General features: G+C 49.5%; 1 protein-coding gene and 1 long non-coding RNA gene across 2 annotated transcripts in view; both read right to left on the bottom strand.

Annotated features, from left to right (window-relative positions):
• Positions 1-14,076: 14,076 nt before the first annotated feature.
• LOC123732132 (uncharacterized) lies at positions 14,077-17,729 on the bottom strand. Its single transcript, XR_006762986.1, has 2 exons — positions 14,784-17,729; positions 14,077-14,660 (listed from the first exon to the last, which is right to left on the bottom strand). It is a non-coding gene; the product is annotated as an uncharacterized lncRNA (long non-coding RNA).
• Positions 17,730-19,464: 1,735 nt separating this feature from the next.
• Positions 19,465-24,620, bottom strand: part of LOC106606041 (kinesin-like protein KIF13A) — a 55,002-nt gene continuing 49,846 nt past the window's right edge. Inside the window, exons 16-19 of the mRNA XM_045711473.1 lie at positions 22,731-22,922; positions 20,953-21,409; positions 20,217-20,861; positions 19,465-19,912 (exon numbers count right to left, since the gene is read on the bottom strand). Coding sequence (XP_045567429.1) covers positions 19,776-19,912; positions 20,217-20,861; positions 20,953-21,409; positions 22,731-22,922 — 1,431 coding nt within the window. The 3' untranslated portion in view covers positions 19,465-19,775. The remainder of the gene's footprint in view (positions 19,913-20,216; positions 20,862-20,952; positions 21,410-22,730; positions 22,923-24,620) is intronic.

The raw sequence follows: 24,620 nt of genomic DNA, 5'->3' as shown, positions 1-24,620 counted from the left end.
CACACCACGTTATGGGGTCAACATGGACAGCTGACTGACTCCCACAACGAGGCACTAGTCTCTCACCGGCTCCAAATCATCCATTCTCCCTACTCCCTAGCCCCTACTCCCTAGCCCCTACTCCCTAGTCTCTCACCGGCTCCAAATCAACCATTCTCCCTACTCCCTAGCCCCTACTCCCTAGTCTCTCACTGGCTCCAAATCAACCATTCTCCCTACTCCCTAGCCCCTACTCCCTAGCCTCTCTCACTGGCTCCAAATCAACCATTCTCCCTACTCCCTAGCCCCTACTCCCTAGCCCCTACTCCCTAGTCTCTCACCAGCTCCAGGTCAACCCTACTCCCTACTCCCTAGCCCCTACTCCCTAGTCTCTCACCAGCTCCAGGTCAACCCTACTCCCTACTCCCTAGCCCCTACTCCCTAGCCACTAGTCTCTCACCAGCTCCAAGTCAACCCTACTCCCTACTCCGTAGCCACTAGTCTCTCACCAGCTCCAGGTCAACCCTACTCCCTACTCCCTAGCCACTAGTCTCTCACCAGCTCCAAGTCAACCCCTACTCCCTACTCCCTAGCCACTAGTCTCTCACCAGCTCCAAGTCAACCCTACTCCCTACTCCCTAGCCACTAGTCTCTCACCAGCTCCAGGTCAACCCTACTCCCTACTCCCTAGTCTCTCACCAGCTCCAAGTCAACCCTACTCCCTACTCCCTAGCCACTAGTCTCTCACCAGCTCCAAGTCAACCCTACTCCCTACTCCCTAGCCACTAGTCTCTCACCAGCTCCAAGTCAACCCCTACTCCCTACTCCCTAGCCACTAGTCTCTCACCAGCTCCAGGTCAACCCCTACTCCCTACTCCCTAGTCTCTCACCAGCTCCAAGTCAACCCTACTCCCTAGTCTCTCACCAGCTCCAAGTCAACCCTACTCCCTACTCCCTAGCCACTAGTCTCTCACCAGCTCCAAGTCAACCCTACTCCCTACTCCCTAGCCACTAGTCTCTCACCAGCTCCAAGTCAACCCCTACTCCCTACTCCCTAGCCACTAGTCTCTCACCAGCTCCAAGTCAACCCTACTCCCTACTCCCTAGCCACTAGTCTCTCACCAGCTCCAGGTCAACCCTACTCCCTACTCCCTAGTCTCTCACCAGCTCCAAGTCAACCCTACTCCCTACTCCCTAGCCACTAGTCTCTCACCAGCTCCAAGTCAACCCTACTCCCTACTCCCTAGCCACTAGTCTCTCACCAGCTCCAGGTCAACCCTAGCCCCTACTCCTTAGTCTCTCACCGGCTCCAAATCAACCATTCTCCCTACTCCCTAGCCCCTACTCCCTAGCCCCTACTCCCTAGTCTCTCACCAGCTCCAGGTCAACCCCTACTCCCTAGCCCCTACTCCCTACTCCCTAGTCTCTCACCAGCTCCAGGTCAACCCTACTCCCTACTCCCTAGCCCCTACTCCCTAGCCACTAGTCTCTCACCAGCTCCAAGTCAACCCCTACTCCCTACTCCGTAGCCACTAGTCTCTCACCAGCTCTAGGTCAACCCTACTCCCTACTCCCTAGCCACTAGTCTCTCACCAGCTCCAAGTCAACCCTACTCCCTACTCCCTAGCCACTAGTCTCTCACCAGCTCCAGGTCAACCCTACTCCCTACTCCGTAGCCACTAGTCTCTCACCAGCTCCAGGTCAACCCTACTCCCTACTCCAGCCACTAGTCTCTCACCAGCTCCAAGTCAACCCTACTCCCTACTCCCTAGCCCCTAGTCTCTCACCAGCTCCAAGTCAACCCTACTCCCTACTCCCTACCCCCTAGTCTCTCACCAGCTCCAGGTCAACCCTACTCCCTACTCCCTAGCCACTAGTCTCTCACCAGCTCCAAGTCAACCCCTACTCCCTACTCCGTAGCCACTAGTCTCTCACCAGCTCCAGGTCAACCCCTACTCCCTACTCCCTAGCCACTAGTCTCTCACCAGCTCCAAGTCAACCCTACTCCCTACTCCCTAGCCACTAGTCTCTCACCAGCTCCAGGTCAACCCTACTCCCTACTCCCTAGCCCTAGTCTCTCACCAGCTCCAAGTCAACCCTACTCCCTACTCCCTAGCCACTAGTCTCTCACCAGCTCCAAGTCAACCCTACTCCCTACTCCCTAGCCACTAGTCTCTCACCAGCTCCAAGTCAACCCTACTCCCTACTCCCTAGCCACTAGTCTCTCACCAGCTCCAAGTCAACCCTACTCCCTACTCCCTAGCCACTAGTCTCTCACCAGCTCCAAGTCAACCCCTACTCCCTACTCCCTAGCCACTAGTCTCTCACCAGCTCCAAGTCAACCCCTACTCCCTAGCCACTAGTCTCTCACCAGCTCCAAGTCAACCCTACTCCCTACTCCCTAGCCACTAGTCTCTCACCAGCTCCAGGTCAACCCTACTCCCTACTCCCTAGCCACTAGTCTCTCACCAGCTCCAAGTCAACCCTACTCCCTACTCCCTAGCCACTAGTCTCTCACCAGCTCCAAGTCAACCCTACTCCCTACTCCCTAGTCTCTCACCAGCTCCAAGTCAACCCCTACTCCCTACTCCCTAGCCACTAGTCTCTCACCAGCTCCAAGTCAACCCCTACTCCCTACTCCCTAGCCACTAGTCTCTCACCAGCTCCAAGTCAACCCCTACTCCCTACTCCCTAGCCACTAGTCTCTCACCAGCTCCAAGTCAACCCTACTCCCTACTCCCTAGTCTCTCACCAGCTCCAAGTCAACCCTACTCCCTACTCCCTAGCCACTAGTCTCTCACCAGCTCCAAGTCAACCCTACTCCCTACTCCCTAGCCACTAGTCTCTCACCAGCTCCAAGTCAACCCTACTCCCTACTCCCTAGCCACTAGTCTCTCACCAGCTCCAAGTCAACCCTACTCCCTACTCCCTAGCCACTAGTCTCTCACCAGCTCCAGGTCAACCCCTACTCCCTACTCCCCCTAGTCTCTCACCAGCTCCAAGTCAACCCTACTCCCTATAGCCACTAGTCTCTCACCAGCTCCAAGTCAACCCTACTCCCTACTCCCTAGCCACTAGTCTCTCACCAGCTCCAAGTCAACCCTACTCCCTACTCCCTAGCCACTAGTCTCTCACCAGCTCCAAGTCAACCCCTACTCCCTACTCCCTAGCCACTAGTCTCTCACCAGCTCCAAGTCAACCCTACTCCCTATGCCACTAGTCTCTCACCAGCTCCAAGTCAACCCTACTCCCTACTCCCTAGCCACTAGTCTCTCACCAGCTCCAAGTCAACCCTACTCCCTACTCCCTAGTCTCTCACCAGCTCCAAGTCAACCCTACTCCCTACTCCCTAGTCACTAGTCTCTCACCAGCTCCAAGTCAACCCCTACTCCCTAGCCACTAGTCTCTAACCAGCTCCAAGTCAACCCTCCACCCTAGCCAAAAAACACACAGGTGCAAAACCAAGGTGACTTACAGAGGGAGTGTGGTGATATAATGTCCTGAAAGCATGATGGTGTACTTACTAGGGGCACATGCTAAAATAAATGTATGAGATGGGTAGCTAATTAAGTGTCATTGTAGCAAAGTATCTATAAACAAAACATCTGAGCTGTTAAAATGTTCCTTCATGTTTGTTCTATTATCTATACAATAGGCCATCATTGATTTTGGACCAATAGGCCATCATTGATTTTGGACCAATAGGCCATCATTGATTTTGGACCAATAGGCCATCATTGATTTTGGACCAATAGGCCATCATTGATTTTGGACCAATAGGCCATCATTGATTTTGGACCAATAGGCCATCATTGATTTTGGACCAATAGGCCATCATTGATTTTGGACCAATAGGCCATCATTGATTTTGGACCAATAGGCCATCATTGATTTTGGACCAATAGGCCTGGCATATTCCACATTTCAAGGAGCTTTCCGTTTTGATTGGGTTATTTTGCCTAAAAACCTTTAGGCCTTATACCTATAAATACATTTTTTTTTAACTCGGCATCCCTGCCCAGCCTGGCAAGAGCGGCCAAAAGGGTGTTTAGCATCCGCAGTGGCTCTGAAAGCTCTGCTCTCCAGGCACCATGGCAAGTACCACTCGGGCCAAACGGGTGTTTCTAAAAATGGATTCAAAGGCACTTTAGCCTTTTAAGGGATTTTTCATTTAATTTGTATTTAATTCAAAGTCACAGCCTATATGCGCAATTTATAGACTGTAATAATTGAATACAACCAAATGTTGTTTAAATGTCCCTGACTCTCTACCAGCCTAGTGTCGCTATGCTTCACAACTTCTTTCTTTGTAGGCCATAGGCTTGAAATAATGTAAATAATATAGCCTAAATAATGAATGGTTCCTTCTCAGGCTCCCTGTCAGGCTGCTGACCTGTTTACAGTGTTTATACCGTATGCTGTTTACTATAACATTTAGAAATCATGAGCGCTTCTTACGTTCACCTTTTCATAAATACCTTTCATTCAAATCATATGGTCTTCAATACTTCAAACCCAAATGGTAGGTCCAGGTAGTCACAACAATAGATGGCTGTTGGTTAAATGGTGATTCTAATAAATGGAGTGAATTTGGAGTGGCAGTTAGGACTTGTTTTCTCCTGTGACTGCCGAGCGGTTGGGAAAGGATTTGGAGCGCTGGAGCAGCATCACTCCAAGAGCGATTTCCGACCGCTCAACGCCGCTCAAATACTCTGGTTACTATGGACTAGTGCAGGGGTAGGGAACCCTGTTCCTGTAGTGCAGCAGGTAATGCAGGACTTGGTTCCAACTAGGCACCACACACCACACCTGACCAACTGAGCTAATTGATCAGTTCAATGATTGCCTAAATTCAACAAACCTGGTCTTTCAGGTCAGTTAAATAAAAAACATGAATCTCCTGCTAGCGCCCCAGGACCAGGGGTGGGGGTCAATTTGGAATTGGAGCAACAGAGAACCAGCTGAAGAATTGGTCTGAAACTCTCTCTTTGGAGTGACCAGACAGACAGCCAGGCGGCCAGCCAGACAGACAGCCAGACGGCCAGCCAGACCGACAGCCAGGCGGCCAGCCAGACAGACAGCCAGACAGACAGCCAGACAGACACACAGCCAGACAGACAGCCAGACGGCCAGCCAGGCGGCCAGCCAGACAGACAGCCAGGCGGCCAGCCAGACAGACAGCCAGACAGACAGCCAGACAGACACACAGCCAGACAGACAGCCAGACAGACACACAGCCAGACAGACAGCCAGACAGACAGCCAGACACACAGCCAGACAGACAGCCAGGCGGCCAGAGCCAGCCAGACAGACAGCCAGGCGGCCAGCCAGACAGACAGCCAGACGGCCAGCCAGGCGGCCAGCTAGACAGACAGCCAGACAGACAGCCAGACAGACACACAGCCAGACAGACAGCCAGACACACAGCCAGACAGACAGCCAGGCGGCCAGCCAGACACACAGCCAGACAGACAGCCAGGCGGCCAGCCAGACACACAGCCAGACAGACAGCCAGACAGACAGCCAGGCGGCCAGCCAGACAGACAGCCAGACAGACAGCCAGACAGACAGCCAGGCGGCCAGCCAGACAGACAGCCAGACAGACAGCCAGACAGACAGCCAGGCGGCCAGCCAGACAGACAGCCAGACAGACAGCCAGACAGACAGCCAGACGGCCAGCCAGACAGACAGCCAGGCGGCCAGCCAGACACACAGCCAGACAGACAGCCAGACAGACAGCCAGGCGGCCAGCCAGACAGACAGCCAGACAGACAGCCAGGCGGCCAGCCAGACAGACAGTATTGTGATGCGGTGCTGGGTCTGAGGCTGTGGCTAAGGCAGACAGGATCCCCTTACAAAACCAAGCCACAGATGGAGTCCCTGTAAATTTAGCAGTCAAAAGCAGATATCCAGACAGCATTGTCCCCAGCACCCTATTCTTGCGGCCAAGTAGTGCACTATATAGGGAATAGGTTGCCATTTGGGGCAAAGTCCCCTTCATGTAGAGCTGAGCTCACAAGAAACACCTGTGTTGACAACTCAGTCTGTCATCCATAGGTCTATGTACTGCTGTCCCACAGGATAGTGTCTGTCACAGGATAGTGTCTGTCACAGGATAGTGTCTGTCACAGGATAGTGTCTGTCACAGGATAGTGTCTGTCACAGGATAGTGTCTGTCACAGGATAAGTATAGTGTCTGTCACAGGATAGTGTCTGTCACAGGATAAGGATAGTGTCTGTCACAGGATAATGTGTCTGTCACAGGAATAGTGTCTTTCACAGGATAATAGTGTCTGTCACAGGATAGTATAGTGTCTTTCACAGGATAGTGTCTGTCACAGGATAAGTATAGTGTCTTTCACAGGATAGTGTCTGTCACAGGATAAGGATAGTGTCTTTCACAGGATAGTGTCTGTCACAGGATAAGTATAGTGTCTTTCACAGGATAGTGTCTGTCACAGGATAAGGATAGTGTCTGTCACAGGATAGTGTCTGTCACAGGATAAGTATAGTGTCTTTCACAGGATAGTGTCTGTCACAGGATAAGGATAGTGTCTGTCACAGGAAAATGTCTGTCACATGATAAGGATAGTGTGTCACAGGATAGTGTCTGTCACAGGATAAGGATAGTGTCTGTCACAGGACAATGTCTGTCACATGATAAGGATAGTGTGTCACAGGATAGTGTCTGTCCGGAAGTGGCGACCCGTCATTCAGGGCTGTTTTGAGCCCCACCTGTTTAGCTAAAGAATATATATATATATTGTTGTTGTTGTTGCCTGTTTTGCATGTTATTTTGGCATTAATACATGTAATATACATAAAGCCACATACAAACATTGTCTCTTTTTTGTTTTCTTGAGTGAGACATCTCCAACATGCAGGTGTTTCATCCTAACTCAGTGTTTTCTTGAGAGAGACATCTCCAACATGCAGGTGATTCATCCTAACTCAGTGTTTTCTTGAGTGAGACATCTCCAACATGCAGGTGATTCATCCTAGCTCAGTGTTTTCTTGAGTAAGACATCTCCAACATGCAGGTGATTCATCCTAGCTCAGTGTTTTCTTGAGTGAGACATCTCCAACATGCAGGTGATTCATCCTAGCTCAGTGTTTTCTTGAGAAAGACATCTCCAACATGCAGGTGATTCATCCTAGCTCAGTGTTTTCTTGAGTAAGACATCTCCAACATGCAGGTGATTCATCCTAGCTCAGTGTTTTCTTGAGAAAGACATCTCCAACATGCAGGTGATTCATCCTAGCTCAGTGTTTTCTTGAGTAAGACATCTCCAACATGCAGGTGATTCATCCTAGCTCAGTGTTTTCTTGAGAAAGACATCTCAACATGCAGGTGATTCATCCTAGCTCAGTGTTTTCTTGAGTAAGACATCTCCAACATGCAGGTGATTCATCCTAGCTCAGTGTTTTCTTGAGAAAGACATCTCCAACATGCAGGTGATTCATCCTAGCTCAGTGTTTTCTTGAGTAAGACATCTCCAACATGCAGGTGATTCATCCTAGCTCAGTGTTTTCTTGAGAAAGACATCTCCAACATGCAGGTGATTCATCCTAACTCAGTGTTTTCTTGAGTGAGACATCTCAACATGCAGGTGATTCATCCTAGCTCAGTGTTTTCTTGAGAAAGACATCTCCAACATGCAGGTGATTCATCCTAGCTCAGTGTTTTCTTGAGAAAGACATCTCCAACATGCAGGTGATTCATCCTAGCTCAGTGTTTTCTTGAGTGAGACATCTCCAACATGCAGGTGATTCATCCTAGCTCAGTGTTTTCTTGAGTGAGACATCTCAACATGCAGGTGATTCATCCTAGCTCAGTGTTTTCTTGAGTAAGACATCTCCAACATGCAGGTGTTTCATCCTAGCTCAGTGTTTTCTGTGGTGGTGGGGCAGGCAGCGGAAAATACACAGCGTAGGGGTTGGTCATGTTCTCTAGTTGTGAAGTGATTGGCTCAGTGTTCTGTCACTCCTGGGGACACTTCGTCACGTCAAAATCTATAGGGAGAGCTCGAAAATTCAAGCCTCTTGGGTGCTGCCATAGAGTTACATTAGAAGTGCCCATCCAAGAAGACTCAAGGTCATTGGCCACAGATAAAATTACATCAAATCACATTATATCTACCGTAGCTTTGATTGGACTGATCATGTCAACATCATACTTTCAAAATCTTAGCTAGCAAGCATGCAGTCATCATCATGAATCAAGTTGACAATCTACTGGCAAATCCTTTTCAAGCCTTGTCATATGAATAGAATTTATAGATAAAACGTATCGGTGCTCATTGGCCATTGGACATAAACATTACACAACAAGTTGGAAATTGCAAATTCAGGAATCAGTGGCTGACTGCAAGTGTTGCAAAGCAATCACTAGCCTGCTATTCAGTGGAAAGGGTGTATGGTCCAAGTCTGGGTTTAAGGGTCTCTTTTCCAAGCTTAAAAGGTTAAACATTCACATGCAACACCATGGGCCAGAAAAGATTGAATACATTGGCCAAGCCGTCAATCCAGCATGACTTCTGCCACGCTCAAAACAACTGGAAACTCAGAACTGTGAATTCTCAGACTTCAGTGAGTTCAAGACAACTGGGAACTCGTAAAGAAACGAGCTCCGACTGGGAAAATACGTTTTGAACGGTTATCCAACTCGGAATACCAAGTCGGGAACTCGGGCCTCTTTCAAGAGTTACGACTGGAAGATCACTGACTTCATGATTCTACCTTGTTTCTTTTGAGTTCCCAGTTGTCTTGACAGCACCATAAATCCAGAGAATAGCAGACTTTGATGACAAAGTTTGATGACAAAATTTGGCCACAAGAAGGACCACCGCACCACCTTCCTGTTCAAGTGATAACAGCACAACAAGGTGAGTCCAAAAATGTCTTGTATGCTGCTGCATAAATGATGTAATATGCCAGAGAGATATGTATACTGTAGCTAAGAAAGCAATACTGAGTGTATGTTGTGTAGTAAGCTGTTAGTAGCCCATGTGCCTCCCCCTAATAATTTGGTCCCTTTCCCCCTCATAACTTAGCCTACTGTTCTAACTTGGTGGTGCACATGTAGCCTATAGCCTGTTTTAGAGAAATGTAATCATCAAATATTGTAAGAGCTTTCATTGTCTGCTTATATGCCCCCTTTATTTATCCTACGGTTCTGACTTGGTGTGCAGAGAGAATACTGTAAGAACGGCTCATGTTCTGAATTCTGTTGCTGTACATTTCAAAAGTGATAAACAGTTATATTGACAACGTCTGTCCTAGCTCTCTCACTAATGTCTTGATCAAAATTACGATTGCCTCTTATCCGCTCGTCGTCCCCTTATGCCATAGTTTATACATCTCAATTGTCAGTAGAAACCACATTTGTTTAAGCAAGTCAGCCATATCAGCTATGTTTTTTAAAGGCAGTAAATGAGTCTGAATGAACTGTTTCGCTGCCAGACAAGGCTCTATTGATAGCCAGGTGTAGCGGTGGTAAGGATTCACTCCATGGTGCTGAAAAGAAAGCTCTTCTGTTGGGACGATTTTATGTAGGCCCTAACAGTTTGTGGGCACTGTTTGTCCCCGTTTGACACTGTTATAGTGCAATTCATGTATTGTTTAGTGTTGTGTTGTGTAGTGACTTTGCTGGCATGCATCCCAAATTTGTTTTGGGATTTTGCCCCACCAAGATTTACATGCTAAAATCACCACTGCTGTCTGGCAACCTCTAACTCAGTCTCTTCTCTGGGTCACTGTGGAGAGCACTACCTCTAACGCAGTCTCTTCTCTGGGTCACCGTGGAGAGCACTATCTCTAACGCAGTCTCTTCTCTGGGTCACCGTGGAGAGCACTACCTCTAACGCAGTCTCTTCTCTGGGTCACCGTGGAGAGCACTACCTCTAACTCAGTCTCTTCTCTGGGTCACCGTGGAGAGCACTACCTCTAACTCAGTCTCTTCTCTGGGTCACTGTGGAGAGCACTACCTCTAACTCAGTCTCTTCTCTGGGTCACCGTGGAGAGCACTACCTCTAACTCAGTCTCTTCTCTGGGTCACTGTGGAGAGCACTACCTCTAACTCAGTCTCTTCTCTGGGTCACTGTGGAGAGCACTACCTCTAACTCAGTCTCTTCTCTGGGTCACTGTGGAGAGCACTACCTCTAACTCAGTCTCTTCTCTGGGTCACTGTGGAGAGCACTACCTCTAACGCAGTCTCTTCTCTGGGTCACTGTGGAGAGCACTACCTCTAACTCAGTCTCTTCTCTGGGTCACTGTGGAGAGCACTACCTCTAACTCAGTCTCTTCTCTGGGTCACTGTGGAGAGCACTACCTCTAACTCAGTCTCTTCTCTGGGTCACTGTGGAGAGCACTACCTCTAACGCAGTCTCTTCTCTGGGTCACTGTGGAGAGCACTACCTCTAACTCAGTCTCTTCTCTGGGTCACTGTGGAGAGCACTACCTCTAACTCAGTCTCTTCTCTGGGTCACTGTGGAGAGCACTACCTCTAACGCAGTCTCTTCTCTGGGTCACTGTGGAGAGCACTACCTCTAACTCAGTCTCTTCTCTGGGTCACCGTGGAGAGCACTACCTCTAACGCAGTCTCTTCTCTGGGTCACCGTGGAGAGCACTACCTCTAACGCAGTCTCTTCTCTGGGTCACCGTGGAGAGCACTACCTCTAACTCAGTCTCTTCTCTGGGTCACCGTGGAGAGCACTACCTCTAACTCAGTCTCTTCTCTGGGTCACCGTGGAGAGCACTACCTCTAACTCAGTCAATTCTCTGGGTCACTGTGGAGAGCACTACCTCTAACGCAGTCTCTTCTCTGGGTCACTGTGGAGAGCACTACCTCTAACACAGTCTCTTCTCTGGGTCACTGTGGAGAGCACTACCTCTAACTCAGTCTCTTCTCTGGGTCACCGTGGAGAGCACTACCTCTAACTCAGTCTCTTCTCTGGGTCACTGTGGAGAGCACTACCTCTAACTCAGTCTCTTCTCTGGGTCACTGTGGAGAGCACTACCTCTAACGCAGTCTCTTCTCTGGGTCACCGTGGAGAGCACTACCTCTAACACAGTCTCTTCTCTGGGTCACTGTGGAGAGCACTACCTCTAACGCAGTCTCTTCTCTGGGTCACTGTGGAGAGCACTACCTCTAACGCAGTCTCTTCTCTGGGCCACTGTGGAGAGCACTATCTCTAACGCAGTCTCTTCTCTGGGTCACTGTGGAGAGCACTACCTCTAACTCAGTCTCTTCTCTGGGTCACTGTGGAGAGCACTACCTCTAACTCAGTCTCTTCTCTGGGTGACCGTGGAGAGCACTACCTCTAACTCAGACTGTTAACTAGCACCACCTAGTGAAACCAGTCTTAAAACACAACCTTTGAAAATAATATTGCACCAATGACACAGCATTTCAACTATGAAGCATACAGTAACATACTGAACAAAAATATAAACACAACATGCAACAATTTCAACGATTTTACTGAGTTACAGTTCATATAAGGAAATCAGTCAATTTAAATAAATTCATTAGGCCTTAAAATATGGATTTCACATGACTGGGCAGGGGTGCAGCCATGGGGGGCCTGGGAGGGCATAGGCCCACCGACTAGGGAGCCAGGCCCAGCCAATCAGAATGAGTTTTTCCCCACAAAAGGGCTTTATTACAGACAGAAAGACTCCTCTGGTCTCAGACAACCCCACAGGTGAAGAATCCGGATGTGGAGGTCCTAGGCTGGCGTGGTTACACGTGGTCTGCGGTTGTGAGGCCAGTTGGACGTAATTCTCTAAAATGACATTGGAGGCAGCTAATAGTAGAGAAATTCACATTAAATTGTCTAGCAAGTTCTGGTGGACATTCCTGCAGTCAGGGTGCCAAATGCACACTCCCTCAAAACTTGAGACATGTAAGGGCTGTCTTCAGGAATGGACCAAAATGCAGCGGAGTTTTAGTATTCATCTTTCAATTTAATTAGAAAGAACACTATAACAAACAAAACAAGGAAACTGACAGCCAACAGTCCTGTCAGGTGCAAACACACTAAACAAGAAACAATTACCCACAACCCCAAAGAAAAACACACACTACTATATAGGACTCCCAATCAAAGGCAACTCAACACACCTGCCTTCAATTGGGAGTCCAACCTCAATTAACTAAACATAGAAAAACAAAAACAAAAACTCTGCCACCTGACCAAAACTAATACAATTACGCCCTCTGCTGGTCAGGGCGTGACAGTACCCCCCCCTAAAGGTGCAGACCCCGGAATGCACCTTAAAAAAGAAAACACAAAAAAAAATCCCAAATACCCCAACAAAACCAATAAACAATACCCCCTAAACAATAAGGGAGGGAAGGGAGGGTGGCTGCCGTCAACGACGGCACTGTGCTACACCCTCCCTCTCCAACCCACCTATCCAGGAGGTGGCTCAGGTGCGGGACGTGAACCTCGCTCCACCTTCGGCGTCGCCCACTTCGGTGGCGCCCGATAGCTGCGCCGGACAGACGGGCCGCTCGGGCTGACCCTGGCAGACGGACCGCTCGGGCTGGGCCGGAGGACAGGCGGGCGCCCGGCGCTCGGGCGGCTCCGGGCAGTCGGGCCGCACCGGCGGCTCGGGCAGTCGGGCCGCTCCGGCGGCTCCTGACTGGCGGGCGGCTCCGGCGACTCCTGACTGACGGGCGGCTCCGGCGACTCCTGACTGGCCGTCGGCTCGGCGACTCCTGACTGCCGGGCAGCTCTGGCAGCTCCTGACTGGCGAGGCTGGGCTGACGCACTAGACGCCTGATGCGTGGGGCTGGTACTGGACGTGCCAGCCTGGAGACACGCACCTCCATGCTAGTGCGTATAGCGGGAAACACCGGACTGTAGAGGCGCACTGGCGGTCTTGAGCGCAGGGTTGGCATCACCCCTTCAGGCTCGATGCTCACTTCGCCCTGGCACAAGCGGGGCGCTAGTATTGTGCCTACCGGCCTGAAAATCCCAGGCCTCACCACAGCCCCAACCCCAAAGCACGGGACCTGTCCAGTCTGTTTCAGCCTAAACAGGGTACGGGGAGCTGGCCTGGGGCTCCATCCTCGCCCCGTCAAACAGCCCTTGTGCCCCCCAAAAATGTCTTGGGGCTGCCTCTCGGGTTCCCTTAGCTCCCTTAACTTGTCCTCCCAGAATCTTCGCTCCTTCTGCCAAGTCCATCCATCAACGCTGTTCTCCTGTGGCTCCCTCCTCCTCCGCTGCTTGGTCCTTTTGTGGTGGGTAATTCTGTAAGGGCTGTCTTCAGGAATGGACCAAAATGCAGCGGAGTTAGTATTCATCTTTCAATTTAATTAGAAAGAACACTATAACAAACAAAACAAGGAAACTGACAGCCAACAGTCCTGTCAGGTGCAAACACACTAAACAAGAAACAATTACCCACAACCCCAAAGAAAAATACACATTACTATATAGGACTCCCAATCAAAGGCAACTCAACACACCTGCCTTCAATTGGGAGTCCAACCTCAATTAACTAAACATAGAAAAACTCTGCCACGTCCTGACCAAAACTAATACAATTATGCCCTCTGCTGGTCAGGACGTGACAAGACATCTGTGACATTGTGTTGTTTGACAAAACTGCACATTTTAGAGTGGCCTTTTATTGTCCCCAACACAAGGTGCACCTGTGTAATGATTATGTTGTTTAATCAGCTTCTTGATATGCCACACCTGTCAGGTGGATGGATTATCTTGGCAAAGTAGAAATGCTCACTAACAGGGATGTAAACTAATTTGTGCCAAAATTGGAGAGAAATAAGCTTTTTGTGCATTTGGAAAATGTCTGTGATCTTTTATTTCAGCTCATGAAAAATGGGACCAACACTTTACATGTTGCCTTTATATTTTTGTTCAGTATAATTATTCCTACTGGACACCTTGAATTACACTCAAACACTACAATGAGACTATAATCACAAAGAAATAGTTGCACGAGTCTCAATACCTGCATTGCCTCAATAAATACCTGCATTGACTCAATAAATACCTGCATTGACTCAATAAATACCTGCATTGACTCAACTGATTGGATGCAAATAAGAGGCGACACACACAAGTGTTTAGATTGTAAACGTTCTGTATTCTAGAACATCTTGGTACCAATTAAAACAGTTTGTTGAGATACAATATAAATACAATTCTGTACATTATAATATTGCAAATAATACTATGTTCAAATATATTTATATGTACAACTCCTCATTAGGGAGAGCAGCTTTGATCTTGTCTTTAAAGTAAGGTCTTGGGTTTCTTTTACAGCATTTTAAAATTCTATTTCTCCTCAGTCCCACCACAGTTAGCCACAACTAGCTCTGGTCCAGGGCGTTAGCGAGGAATGCACTAACCCCCTGGACCAGAGCTAGCCACATCCACAGCTCCAATAAAATACAAAATGTTAGAGACATGGTTCATCCTTCAGGTTGTAAAACTATGTGACGTCCCCTCCTCTCCCCTCCCATTTCCTCATAGTGTCTATCCCCCGTTCATACAGCTCTCCCTGTAAAAGAAACTCCATTCATTTGTTGACATGAGTACCTCTTTAAAAAATACTTTAAATGTTACTCATTAGTCAAATTAACATAGAAAATGCTGTCAGAGCAAATCACTGTAGGCTTCGGTAGGCTTCATCGTTAGTCATTCAACCTAACAGTAACAGTCCAGGGGATTGGAGGAGGGCATTCAACCTAACAGTTACAGTCCAGGGTATTGGTGGAGGGCATTCAACCTAACAGTAACAGTCCAGGGGATTGGTGGAGGGCATTCAACCTAACAGTAACAGTCCAGGGGATTGGAGGAGGGCATTCAACCTAACAGTTACAGTCCAGGGTATTGGTGGAGGGCATTCAACCTAACAGTTACAGTCCAGGGTTTGGTGGAGGGCATTCAACCTAACAGTTACAGTCCAGGGGATTGGAGGAGGGCATTCAACCTAACAGTTACAGTCCAGGGTATTGGTGGAGGGCATTCAACCTAACAGTAACAGTCCAGGGGATTGGAGGAGGGCATTCAACCTAACAGTTACAGTCCAGGGTATTGGTGGAGGGCATTCAACCTAACAGTTACAGTCCAGGGTATTGGTGGAGGGCATTCAACCTAACAGTTACAGTCCAGGGGATTGGTGGAGGGCATTCAACCTAACAGTTACAGTCCAGGGTATTGGTGGAGGGCATTCAACCTAACAGTAACAGTCCAGGGGATTGGAGGAGGGCATTCAACCTAACAGTAACAGTCCAGGGGATTGGTGGAGGGCATTCAACCTAACAGTAACAGTCCAGGGGATTGGTGGAGGGCATTCAACCTAACAGTAACAGTCCAGGGGATTGGTGGAGGGCATTCAACCTAACAGTTACAGTCCAGGGGATTGGTGGAGGGCATTCAACCTAACAGTAACAGTCCAGGGGATTGGTGGAGGGCATTCAACCTAACAGTAACAGTCCAGGGTATTGGTGGAGGGCATTCAACCTAACAGTTACAGTCCAGGGGATTGGAGGAGGGCATTCAACCTAACAGTTACAGTCCAGGGTATTGGTGGAGGGCATTCAACCTAACAGTTACAGTCCAGGGTATTGGTGGAGGGCATTCAACCTAACAGTTACAGTCCAGGGTATTGGTGGAGGGCATTCAACCTAACAGTTACAGTCCAGGGTATTGGTGGAGGGCATTCAACCTAACAGTTACAGTCCAGGGTATTGGTGGAGGGCATTCAACCTAACAGTAACAGTCCAGGGGATTGGAGGAGGGCATTCAACCTAACAGTAACAGTCCAGGGTATTGGTGGAGGGCATTGTAAATGCCTGTGAGCTTCAGGTCATAATGCATCAGGCCAGCCAGCCTTCAGTCAGGCCCAGTCTAGCCTCAGTTTCCACCCCCTTGAGAGGCACAATGCATTATAGTATACACTGAGTATACCAAACATTAAGAACACCTTACTAATATTGAGTTGCACCTCCTTTTGCCCTCAGAACAGCCTAACTTCTCAGGACATGGACTCTACAAGAAGTTGAAAGCATTCCACAGGGATGCTGGCCCACGTTGACTCTAATGCTTCCCACAGTTGTGTCAAGTTGGCTGGATGTCCTTTGGGTAGTGGAACATTCTTGATTGACACAGGAAACTGTTGCATGTGAAAAACCCAGCAGCGTTGCAGTTCTTGACACAAACCGGTGCGCCTGGCACCTACTACCATACCCCGTTCAAAGGCACTTAAATATTTTGTCTTACCCATTCACCCTCTGAATGGCACACATACACAATCCATGTCTCAAGGCTTAAAAATCCTTCTTTAACCTGTCTCCTCCCTTTCATCTACAAGTGGATTTAACAAGTTACATCAAAAAGGGATTGCTGTCACCTGGATTTACCTGGTCAGTCTATCTCATGGAAAGAGCATGTGTTCTTAATGTTTTGTATACTCAGTGAAGTAATCCTCACAACCGGGGTCATATTCATTAGTGTACACCGTAGCAAAACGTTCTGCAACGGAAAATGTTTCGCAAAACAAAAACCAGAGTTTCTTATTGGACAAGTTCATGTACTCCTTCCCCTTTTCAGTCCATTTTCTTCCATTTTGTGCCTAGTGAATACGACCCAGAGGAAGCCTAGTCGCTTCATTCAGATAGTTGACACAGCATAGATCCAACATGGACTCCTCAGTTTCCACCCCCTTGAGAGGCACAATGTAGGACAGTCGAGAAACACGCACAAATAGGATAGTATATGTTTCATTTGTCCTGAATGGAAGACAGAAGTCTTGTCTGAGGAACTCTGCGAGGGTTGATCCACTCCAGTGCAAGAAGCATGATTCAGTCAGTCAGCAATGGCAACAGTCCCAATAGTTTCAGTGGAGGGGTTGTCTGTCATTCCACAGTGTTACAGTACACCACCAACAACAGGCTAATGAAGCCTTCATGGGCAACATAGCATCCACAGTCATACGTACTGTACATCTTCAAATTCATGATTCATCAATTCATGTTCAATTCATTACTTGTTTGCAGACGGCCCAAAAGTTCAGGAGGACTCGTGGCCTAGGCACTATGTTTACTTTGACACACATATAATATGTACACACACACACACAGATACACACACATACACACACACACACACAAGCAACATAAGATATCAGTTAAAACAGCAGATATGAAACCTTAGTTCTTTGGTTACCCCTGACGACATATCACAGTGACTTGGATAACCAATCCGGATATCAGTGAGTTATCAACACTAGTACATTCTGGATCCACACACCCCAGATGACAACTCTGTCACCATTACAGGAAGATCTGGTGTTTCAACAGGATCAGCTGCTGAGCTGATTGAATGATACTAGCGTTAGATAAACACGTGTGGGTCATGTCTATCCATCTACACGCTCTCTAGCTAAAATAACGCAGCAGGAAACTTGGATGTGTGCGTTTGACTTTCAGTGAACAACGATATTGAATGATGATATGCCTTCATAAAACGCATGGGACAGATATGTTAAAGGGAAAGCAGATGTTTATACCCACAGACAGAACACATGATCGGAAGTCTAGTGGAACAGAGGGAGGGTGAGAATGAGAGAAGAGCTGGTTTTCGGCCTCAGCTGTTGAGCGCTGACAGCTGCCCCTGGTCTAGTAGGAACTGTTCTGGATCTGGCCCTGGTCTAGTAGGAACTGTTCTGGATCTGGGCCTGGTCTAGTAGGAACTGTTCTGGATCTGGCCCTGGTCTAGTAGGAACTGTTCTGGATCTGGCCCTGGTCTAGTAGGAACTGTTCTGGATCTGGCCCTGGTCTAGTAGGAACTGTTCTGGATCTGGCCCTGGTCTAGTAGGAACTGTTCTGGATCTGGCCCTGGTCTAGTAGGAACTGTTCTGGATCTGGCCCTGGTCTAGTAGGAACTGTTCTGGATCTGGCCCTGGTCTAGTAGGAACTGTTCTGGATCTGGGCCTGGTCTAGTAGGAACTGTTCTGGATCTGGCCCTGGTCTAGTAGGAACTGTTCTGGATCTGGCCCTGGTCTAGTAGGAACTGTTCTGGATCTGGCCCTGGTCTAGTAGGAACTGTTCTGGATCTGGTCCTGGTCTAGTAGGAACTGTTCTGGATCTGGCCCTGGTCTAGTAGGAACTGTTCTGGATCTGGCCCTGGTCTAGTAGGAACTGTTCTGGATCTGGCCCTGGTCTAGTAGGAACTGTTCTGGATCTGGCCCTGGTCTAGTAGGAACTGTTCTGGATCTGGGCCTGGTCTAGTAGGAACTGTTCTGGATCTGGCCCTGGTCTAGTAGGAACTGTTCTGGATCTGGGCCTGGTCTAGTAGGAACTGTTCTGGATCTGGCCCTGGTCTAGTAGGAACTGTTCTGGATCTGGCCCTGGTCTAGTAGGAACTGTTCTGGATCTGGCCCTGGTCTAGTAGGAACTGTTCTGGATCTGGGCCTGGTCTAGTAGAAACTGTTCTGGATCTGGCCCTGGTCTAGTAGGAACTGTTCTGGATCTGCCCCTGGTCTAGTAGGAACTGTTCTGGATCTGGCCCTGGTCTAGTAGGAACTGTTCTGGATCTGGGCCTGGTCTAGTAGGAACTGTTCTGGATCTGGCCCTGGTCTAGTAGGAACTGTTCTGGATCTGGCCCTGGTCTAGTAGGAACTCTTCTGGATCTGGCCCTGGTCTAGTAGAAACTGTTCTGGATCTGGCCCTGGTCTAGTAGGAACTGTTCTGGATCTGGGCCTGGTCTAGTAGGAACTGTTCTGGATCTGACCCTGGTCTAGTAGGAACTGTTCTGGATCTGGCCCTGGTCTAGTAGGAACTGTTCTGGATCTGGCCCTGGTCTAGTAGGAACTGTTCTGGATCTGGCCCCTGGTCTAGTAGGAACTGTTCTGGATCTGAGCCTGGTCTAGTAGGAACTGTTCTGGATCTGCCCCTGGTCTAGTAGGAACTGTTCTGGATCTGACCCTGGTCTAGTAGGAACTGTTCTGGATCTGCCCCTGGTCTAGTAGGAACTGTTCTGGATCTGGCCCTGGTCTAGTAGGAACTGTTCTGGATCTGGCCCTGGTCTAGTAGGAACTGTTCTGGATCTGACCCTGGTCTAGTAGGAACTGTTCTGGATCTGAGCCTGGTCTAGTAGGAACTGTTCTGGATCTGCCCCTGGTCTAGTAGGAACTGTTCTGGATCTGACCCTGGTCTAGTAGGAACTGTTCTGGATCTGAGCCTGGTCTAGTAGGAACTGTTCTGGATCTGCCCCTGGTCTAGTAGGAACTGTTCTGGATCTGACCCTGGTCTAGTAGGAACTGTTCAGGATCTGGGCCTGGTCTAGTAGGAACTGTTCTGGATCTGACCCTGGTCTAGTAGGAACTGTTCTGGATCTGACCCTGGTCTAGTAGGAACTGTTCTGGATCTGGCCCTGGTCTAGTAGAAACTGTTCTGGATCTGCCCCTGGTCTAGTAGGAACTGTTCTGGATCTGCCCCTGGTCTAGTAGGAACTGTTCTGGATCTGGCCCTGGTCTAGTAGAAACTGTTCTGGATCTGGTCCTGGTCTAGTAGGAACTGTTCAGGATCTGGGCCTGGTCTAGTAGGAACTGTTCTGGATCTGGGCCTGGTCTAGTAGGAACTGTTCTGGATCTGGGGACCCCCTTTAGATGATAGTCCTGGGTGGAAAGTCACTTTCCTCAAATTCCCAGGTTTTCCAGAAATGCTGGTATGAGTTCCTTCTTATTCCCTCCTGATTCTGGGAATATTCCAACTGGGATTCCTGGAAAGACTGGGAATTTGGGGAGTTTAGTGAATTTTATCGGACCAGAGGCTGGGGGTCTGTGGTGTCCATGGAGGGGGGTCCTCTAGTGAGACAGGAGGGCTTGACGAACACCCCGTGGCCTGGAGGACAGCGGAAGTAAACCCTCTCCTGGACTGTCCCGTTGTGCTTGCCTGGACAGTGGAGACAGAGGGGATATTCAGGAGTCATGTGACCATTCACCATACATCTCAAACACATGACAGGTTCCTCACAGGTCCAATTAAGGTCAGTTAAGTATTGCCAGAGCACCAGCACTCTAAGAGAGTGTCCCAAATGACAGTCTCACCCTATATAGTACACTACTTTTGACCAGCGCACTATGGGTGCACCTTACATAGTGCACTACAGTAGATAAAGAATAGGGTACTGTTTGGGAGGCATCCCATTACATCATTATTACACAGAACATCATTTGATAACTAAACAGCCACTCACCCACAGCCAGGTCCAGCTGCACCCCGACCCAGATCCCCTTGGCGAACTCCACCCCGCCGACGTAGTGCACCGTGCCGCTCCTCTTCCCCACCCACACCTGCTCCCCGGGAGCCATCCAGTCAGGCAGCTGGGCCACGGGAGAACCAGAGCCCTCGTCCCCACTGCAGGAGTCCCCAGAGGCCTCAGTGCTGCTGGGGTTGGGGCTGGGGCAGCTTGGGCTGGGACAGGGGCTCCCTGGAGGTAGGTCTCCCTGGATTGGCTCCTGGACCTGGGGCTCTCCTCCTGCTAGCTGGCCTGGGGGGATGGAGGGGGGTGGGCAGGGCACGGCTACGCTGCCGACACACTCTTTGCCGTTGTGGAGGTGTGAGTGGGGCTGAGGGAGGTGAGATGAACGTTGTTGTTGTTGTGGGTTGATGACGACCAGGGGATTTGTCAGAGGTCTGGTCCCTGCTGCCAGAGCACTCTTTCTCCTCCTCCGCTGGGACAGGGGATATGTGTGCTGCATCCCCAGGCTGGAAGTGTCCCAGCTCACCCAGATCCTCCATGCCGTCATCGGCCCCCTTGAAGTCTGTAAACTCCTGGCTGACGCTGAGGACACACCTGCGGGGCCACGGTGAGGGTGGCTGCTCTGAGCAGTTAGGAATACTGACAGGGGAGGAGGGGGAGGTGGTGGTTTGGGGGGTGGGGAGGGGCTGGGAGGGGACGCCAGGGGGACATGCAGGGGTCTGGGTGTCACCGCACGGCGAGGCACTTCTGGTCTGGGCGCAGCTTCGGCCCGTGCTGGTGCAGTGGAAGGAGGGGGACTCGTGGGGGGTGCAGATTGTGGGTTTCCCGGTCAGGGTCATGTCTGTCTTGAGCCAGTGCGGAGGCGCTGAGCTGGTCGGAGCTGTCGCTGCCGCCGAATGGCACGTCAGAGAGCGTGGCGTCCGAGGCACTGTGGGAGAAGTAACCGCTGGTGCAGCTGCTGGCGGTGGGGCTCCGTGGAGCCCCTCTCTATCCCCCTCCACCACCTCCCCGACCCCCCTCAGCTCTCCCCTGACCCCCGCCACACCAACCCCCACCTCCTGGCTCTCCAGTGTAGCGTTGTACACCTCAAAGTTGGCAAAGTCCTCTGGGATGTAGGACTGGAAGCTGTGGAAGTCCTGAGAGCCCAGGCCCAAACTCAGGACCATGTCTGTCTCTTCCTCAGAGTCCTGGAATAGACACCACACAGAGACAGACAGACAGACACCACACAGAGACAGACAGACAGACACCACACAGACAGACAGACACCACACAGAGACAGACAGACAGACACCACACAGAGACAGACAGACAGACACCACACAGAGACAGACAGACAGACACCACACAGACAGACAGACACCACACAGAGACAGACAGACAGACACCACACAGAGACAGACAGACAGACCCCAGACAGAGAGAGACAGCCAACACACAGACAGACAGACACCACACAGAGACAGACAGACAGACACCACACAGAGACAGACAGACAGACACCACACAGGACAGACAGACACCACACAGGAGACAGCACAGACAGACACCACACAGCAGACAGACAGACAGACACCACACAGACAGACAGACACCAGGACACAGAGACAGACAGACAGACACCACACAGAGACAGACACCACACAGGAGACAGACAGACAGACAGCCACACAGCAGACAGGGACAGGACAGACACCACACAGAGACAGACAGGACAGACACCACACAGACAGACACCACACAGAGACAGGACACGACAGACACCACACAGAGACAGACACCACACAGAGACAGACAGACAGACACCACACAGAGACAGACAGACAGACACCACACAGACAGACAGACACCACACAGAGACAGACAGACAGACACCACACAGAGACAGACAGACAGACAGACAGACAGGGACACAGGACAGACAGGGACACAGGACAGACAGGGACACAGGACAGACAGGGACACAGGACAGACAGGGACACAGGACAGACATCACACAGGACAGACATCACACAGGGACAATGTCAGCTACTGTTTCTTTCTGCAGGGGAGCCTATCAGGGGAGCCTATCAGGGGAGCCTATCAGGGGAGCCTATCAGGGGAGGGGGCTTGAATTGAGTGAATGGAATTAAAGAAGTGTTTGATATGTTTTCTACCATCCAGCTGTTACAAAGATCCGTCTACTGACTGAATGTGTCACCAGCCCCCACTGGAGCCTACCACCTATTACATGATATTAAAATGCATTGAGGACAGTGACTGTAACCATGGATGTCTACTGACTGAATCAGTCTCCTGTCTACTGACTGAATGTGTCACCAGCCCCCACTGGAGCCTACCACCTATTACATGATATTAAAATGCATTGAGGACAGTGACTGTAACCATGGATGGATGGTGGTTGGTTGAGATGATGTTGGAAGAAACATGAGCTGATGACATCATGCACTTCATGCCGTATTCACTTCAAGACACCATGGCATGTGTGTGTGTGTGTGTGTGACTTACAGCTGTGTGTGGCAGTGTGAGGCAGAGCTGCCTGCTGGTGCAGGTACTGAGGGTGAGGGTGGAAGGGGTGAGGGTGGTGGTGGAGGGGCTGCGGTGGCCCTCGCTGCCCGCTCTGGGCCTGCGCCAGGGGGCATGGCCGCGGCACGGAGGGGGGAGCAGCACGGAGCTGTCCACACATGAGGAGCGCATGCTCTGCAGATGGGAGTCACACAGGAGGCATGCATGGAGCAGGTGAGTTAACATACAGACATGCACAGTCCAGTACAGTCAATAGGGTGTAGAGGTAGTTAGAGGAACTGCTGATACAGACATGCAGGACACATTGAATGGAAAACCATGTGTATTAGATGAATATGGTTGGCATTCTAAATGTCATGCTAGTTCAGTGCAGCGCATCAACGCTTTGGATGAGATGGTAGATTTAGAGTTTGGAGATTTAGAGCATGGAGCTCCCCATTCACACAACAGATTTAGAGCATGGAGCTCCCCATTCACACAACAGATTTAGAGCATGGAGCTCCCCATTCACACAACAGATTTAGAGCATGGAGCTCCCCATTCACACAACAGATTTAGAGCATGGAGCTCCCCATTCACACAATAGATTTAGAGCATGGAGCTCCCCATTCACACAACAGATTTAGAGCATGGAGCTCCCCATTCACACAACAGATTTAGAGCATGGAGCTCCCCATTCACACAACAGATTTAGAGCATGGAGCTCCCCATTCACACAATAGATTTAGAGCATGGAGCTCCCCATTCACACAACAGATTTAGAGCATGGAGCTCCCCCATTCACACAATAGATTTAGAGCATGGAGCTCCCCATTCACACAATAGATTTAGAGCATGGAGCTCCCCATTCACACAATACATTTAGAGCATGGAGCTCCCCATTCACACAACAGATTTAGAGCATGGAGCTCCCCATTCACACAACAGATTTAGAGCATGGAGCTCCCCATTCACACAATAGATTTAGAGCATGGAGCTCCCCATTCACACAACAGATTTAGAGCATGGAGCTCCCCATTCACACAATAGCTTTAGAGCATGGAGCTCCCCATTCACACAATAGATTTAGAGCATGGAGCTCCCCATTCACACAATAGATTTAGAGCATGGAGCTCCCCATTCACACAATAGATTTAGAGCATGGAGCTCCCCATTCACACAATAGATTTAGAGTATAGAGCTCCCCATTCACACAATACATTTAGAGCATGGAGCTCCCCATTCACACAATAGATTTAGAGCATGGAGCTCCCCATTCACACAATAGATTTAGAGCATGGAGCTCCCCATTCACACAATAGATTTAGAGCATGGAGCTCCCCATTCACACAATAGATTTAGAGCATGGAGCTCCCCATTCACACAATAGATTTAGAGTATAGAGCTCCCCATTCATACAATAGATTTAGAGTATAGAGCTCCCCATTCACACAATAGATTTAGAGCATGGAGCTCCCCATTCATACAATAGATTTAGAGTATAGAGCTCCCCATTCACACAATAGATTTAAAACATACAGTGAGGGAAAAAAGTATTTGATCCCCTGCTGATTTTGTACGTTTGCCCACTGACAAAGAAATGATCAGTCTATAATTTTAATAGTAGGTTTATTTGAACAATGAGAGACAGAATAACAACAAAACAATCCAGAAAAACGCATGTCAGAAATGTTATAAAATGATTTGCATTTTAATGAGGGAATAAGTATTTGACCCCTCTGCAAAACATGACTTAGTACTTGGTGGCAAAACCCTTGTTGGCAATCACAGAGGTCAGACGTTTCTTGTAGTTGGCCACCAGGTTTGCACACATCTCAGGAGGGATTTTGTCCCACTGCTCTTTGCAGATCTTCTCCAAGTCATTAAGGTTTC

This window comes from Salmo salar, unplaced genomic scaffold (assembly GCF_905237065.1).
Source record: "Salmo salar unplaced genomic scaffold, Ssal_v3.1, whole genome shotgun sequence".
NCBI lineage: Eukaryota > Metazoa > Chordata > Actinopteri > Salmoniformes > Salmonidae > Salmo > Salmo salar.
This window is presented reverse-complemented; position numbering and strand designations above follow the sequence as displayed.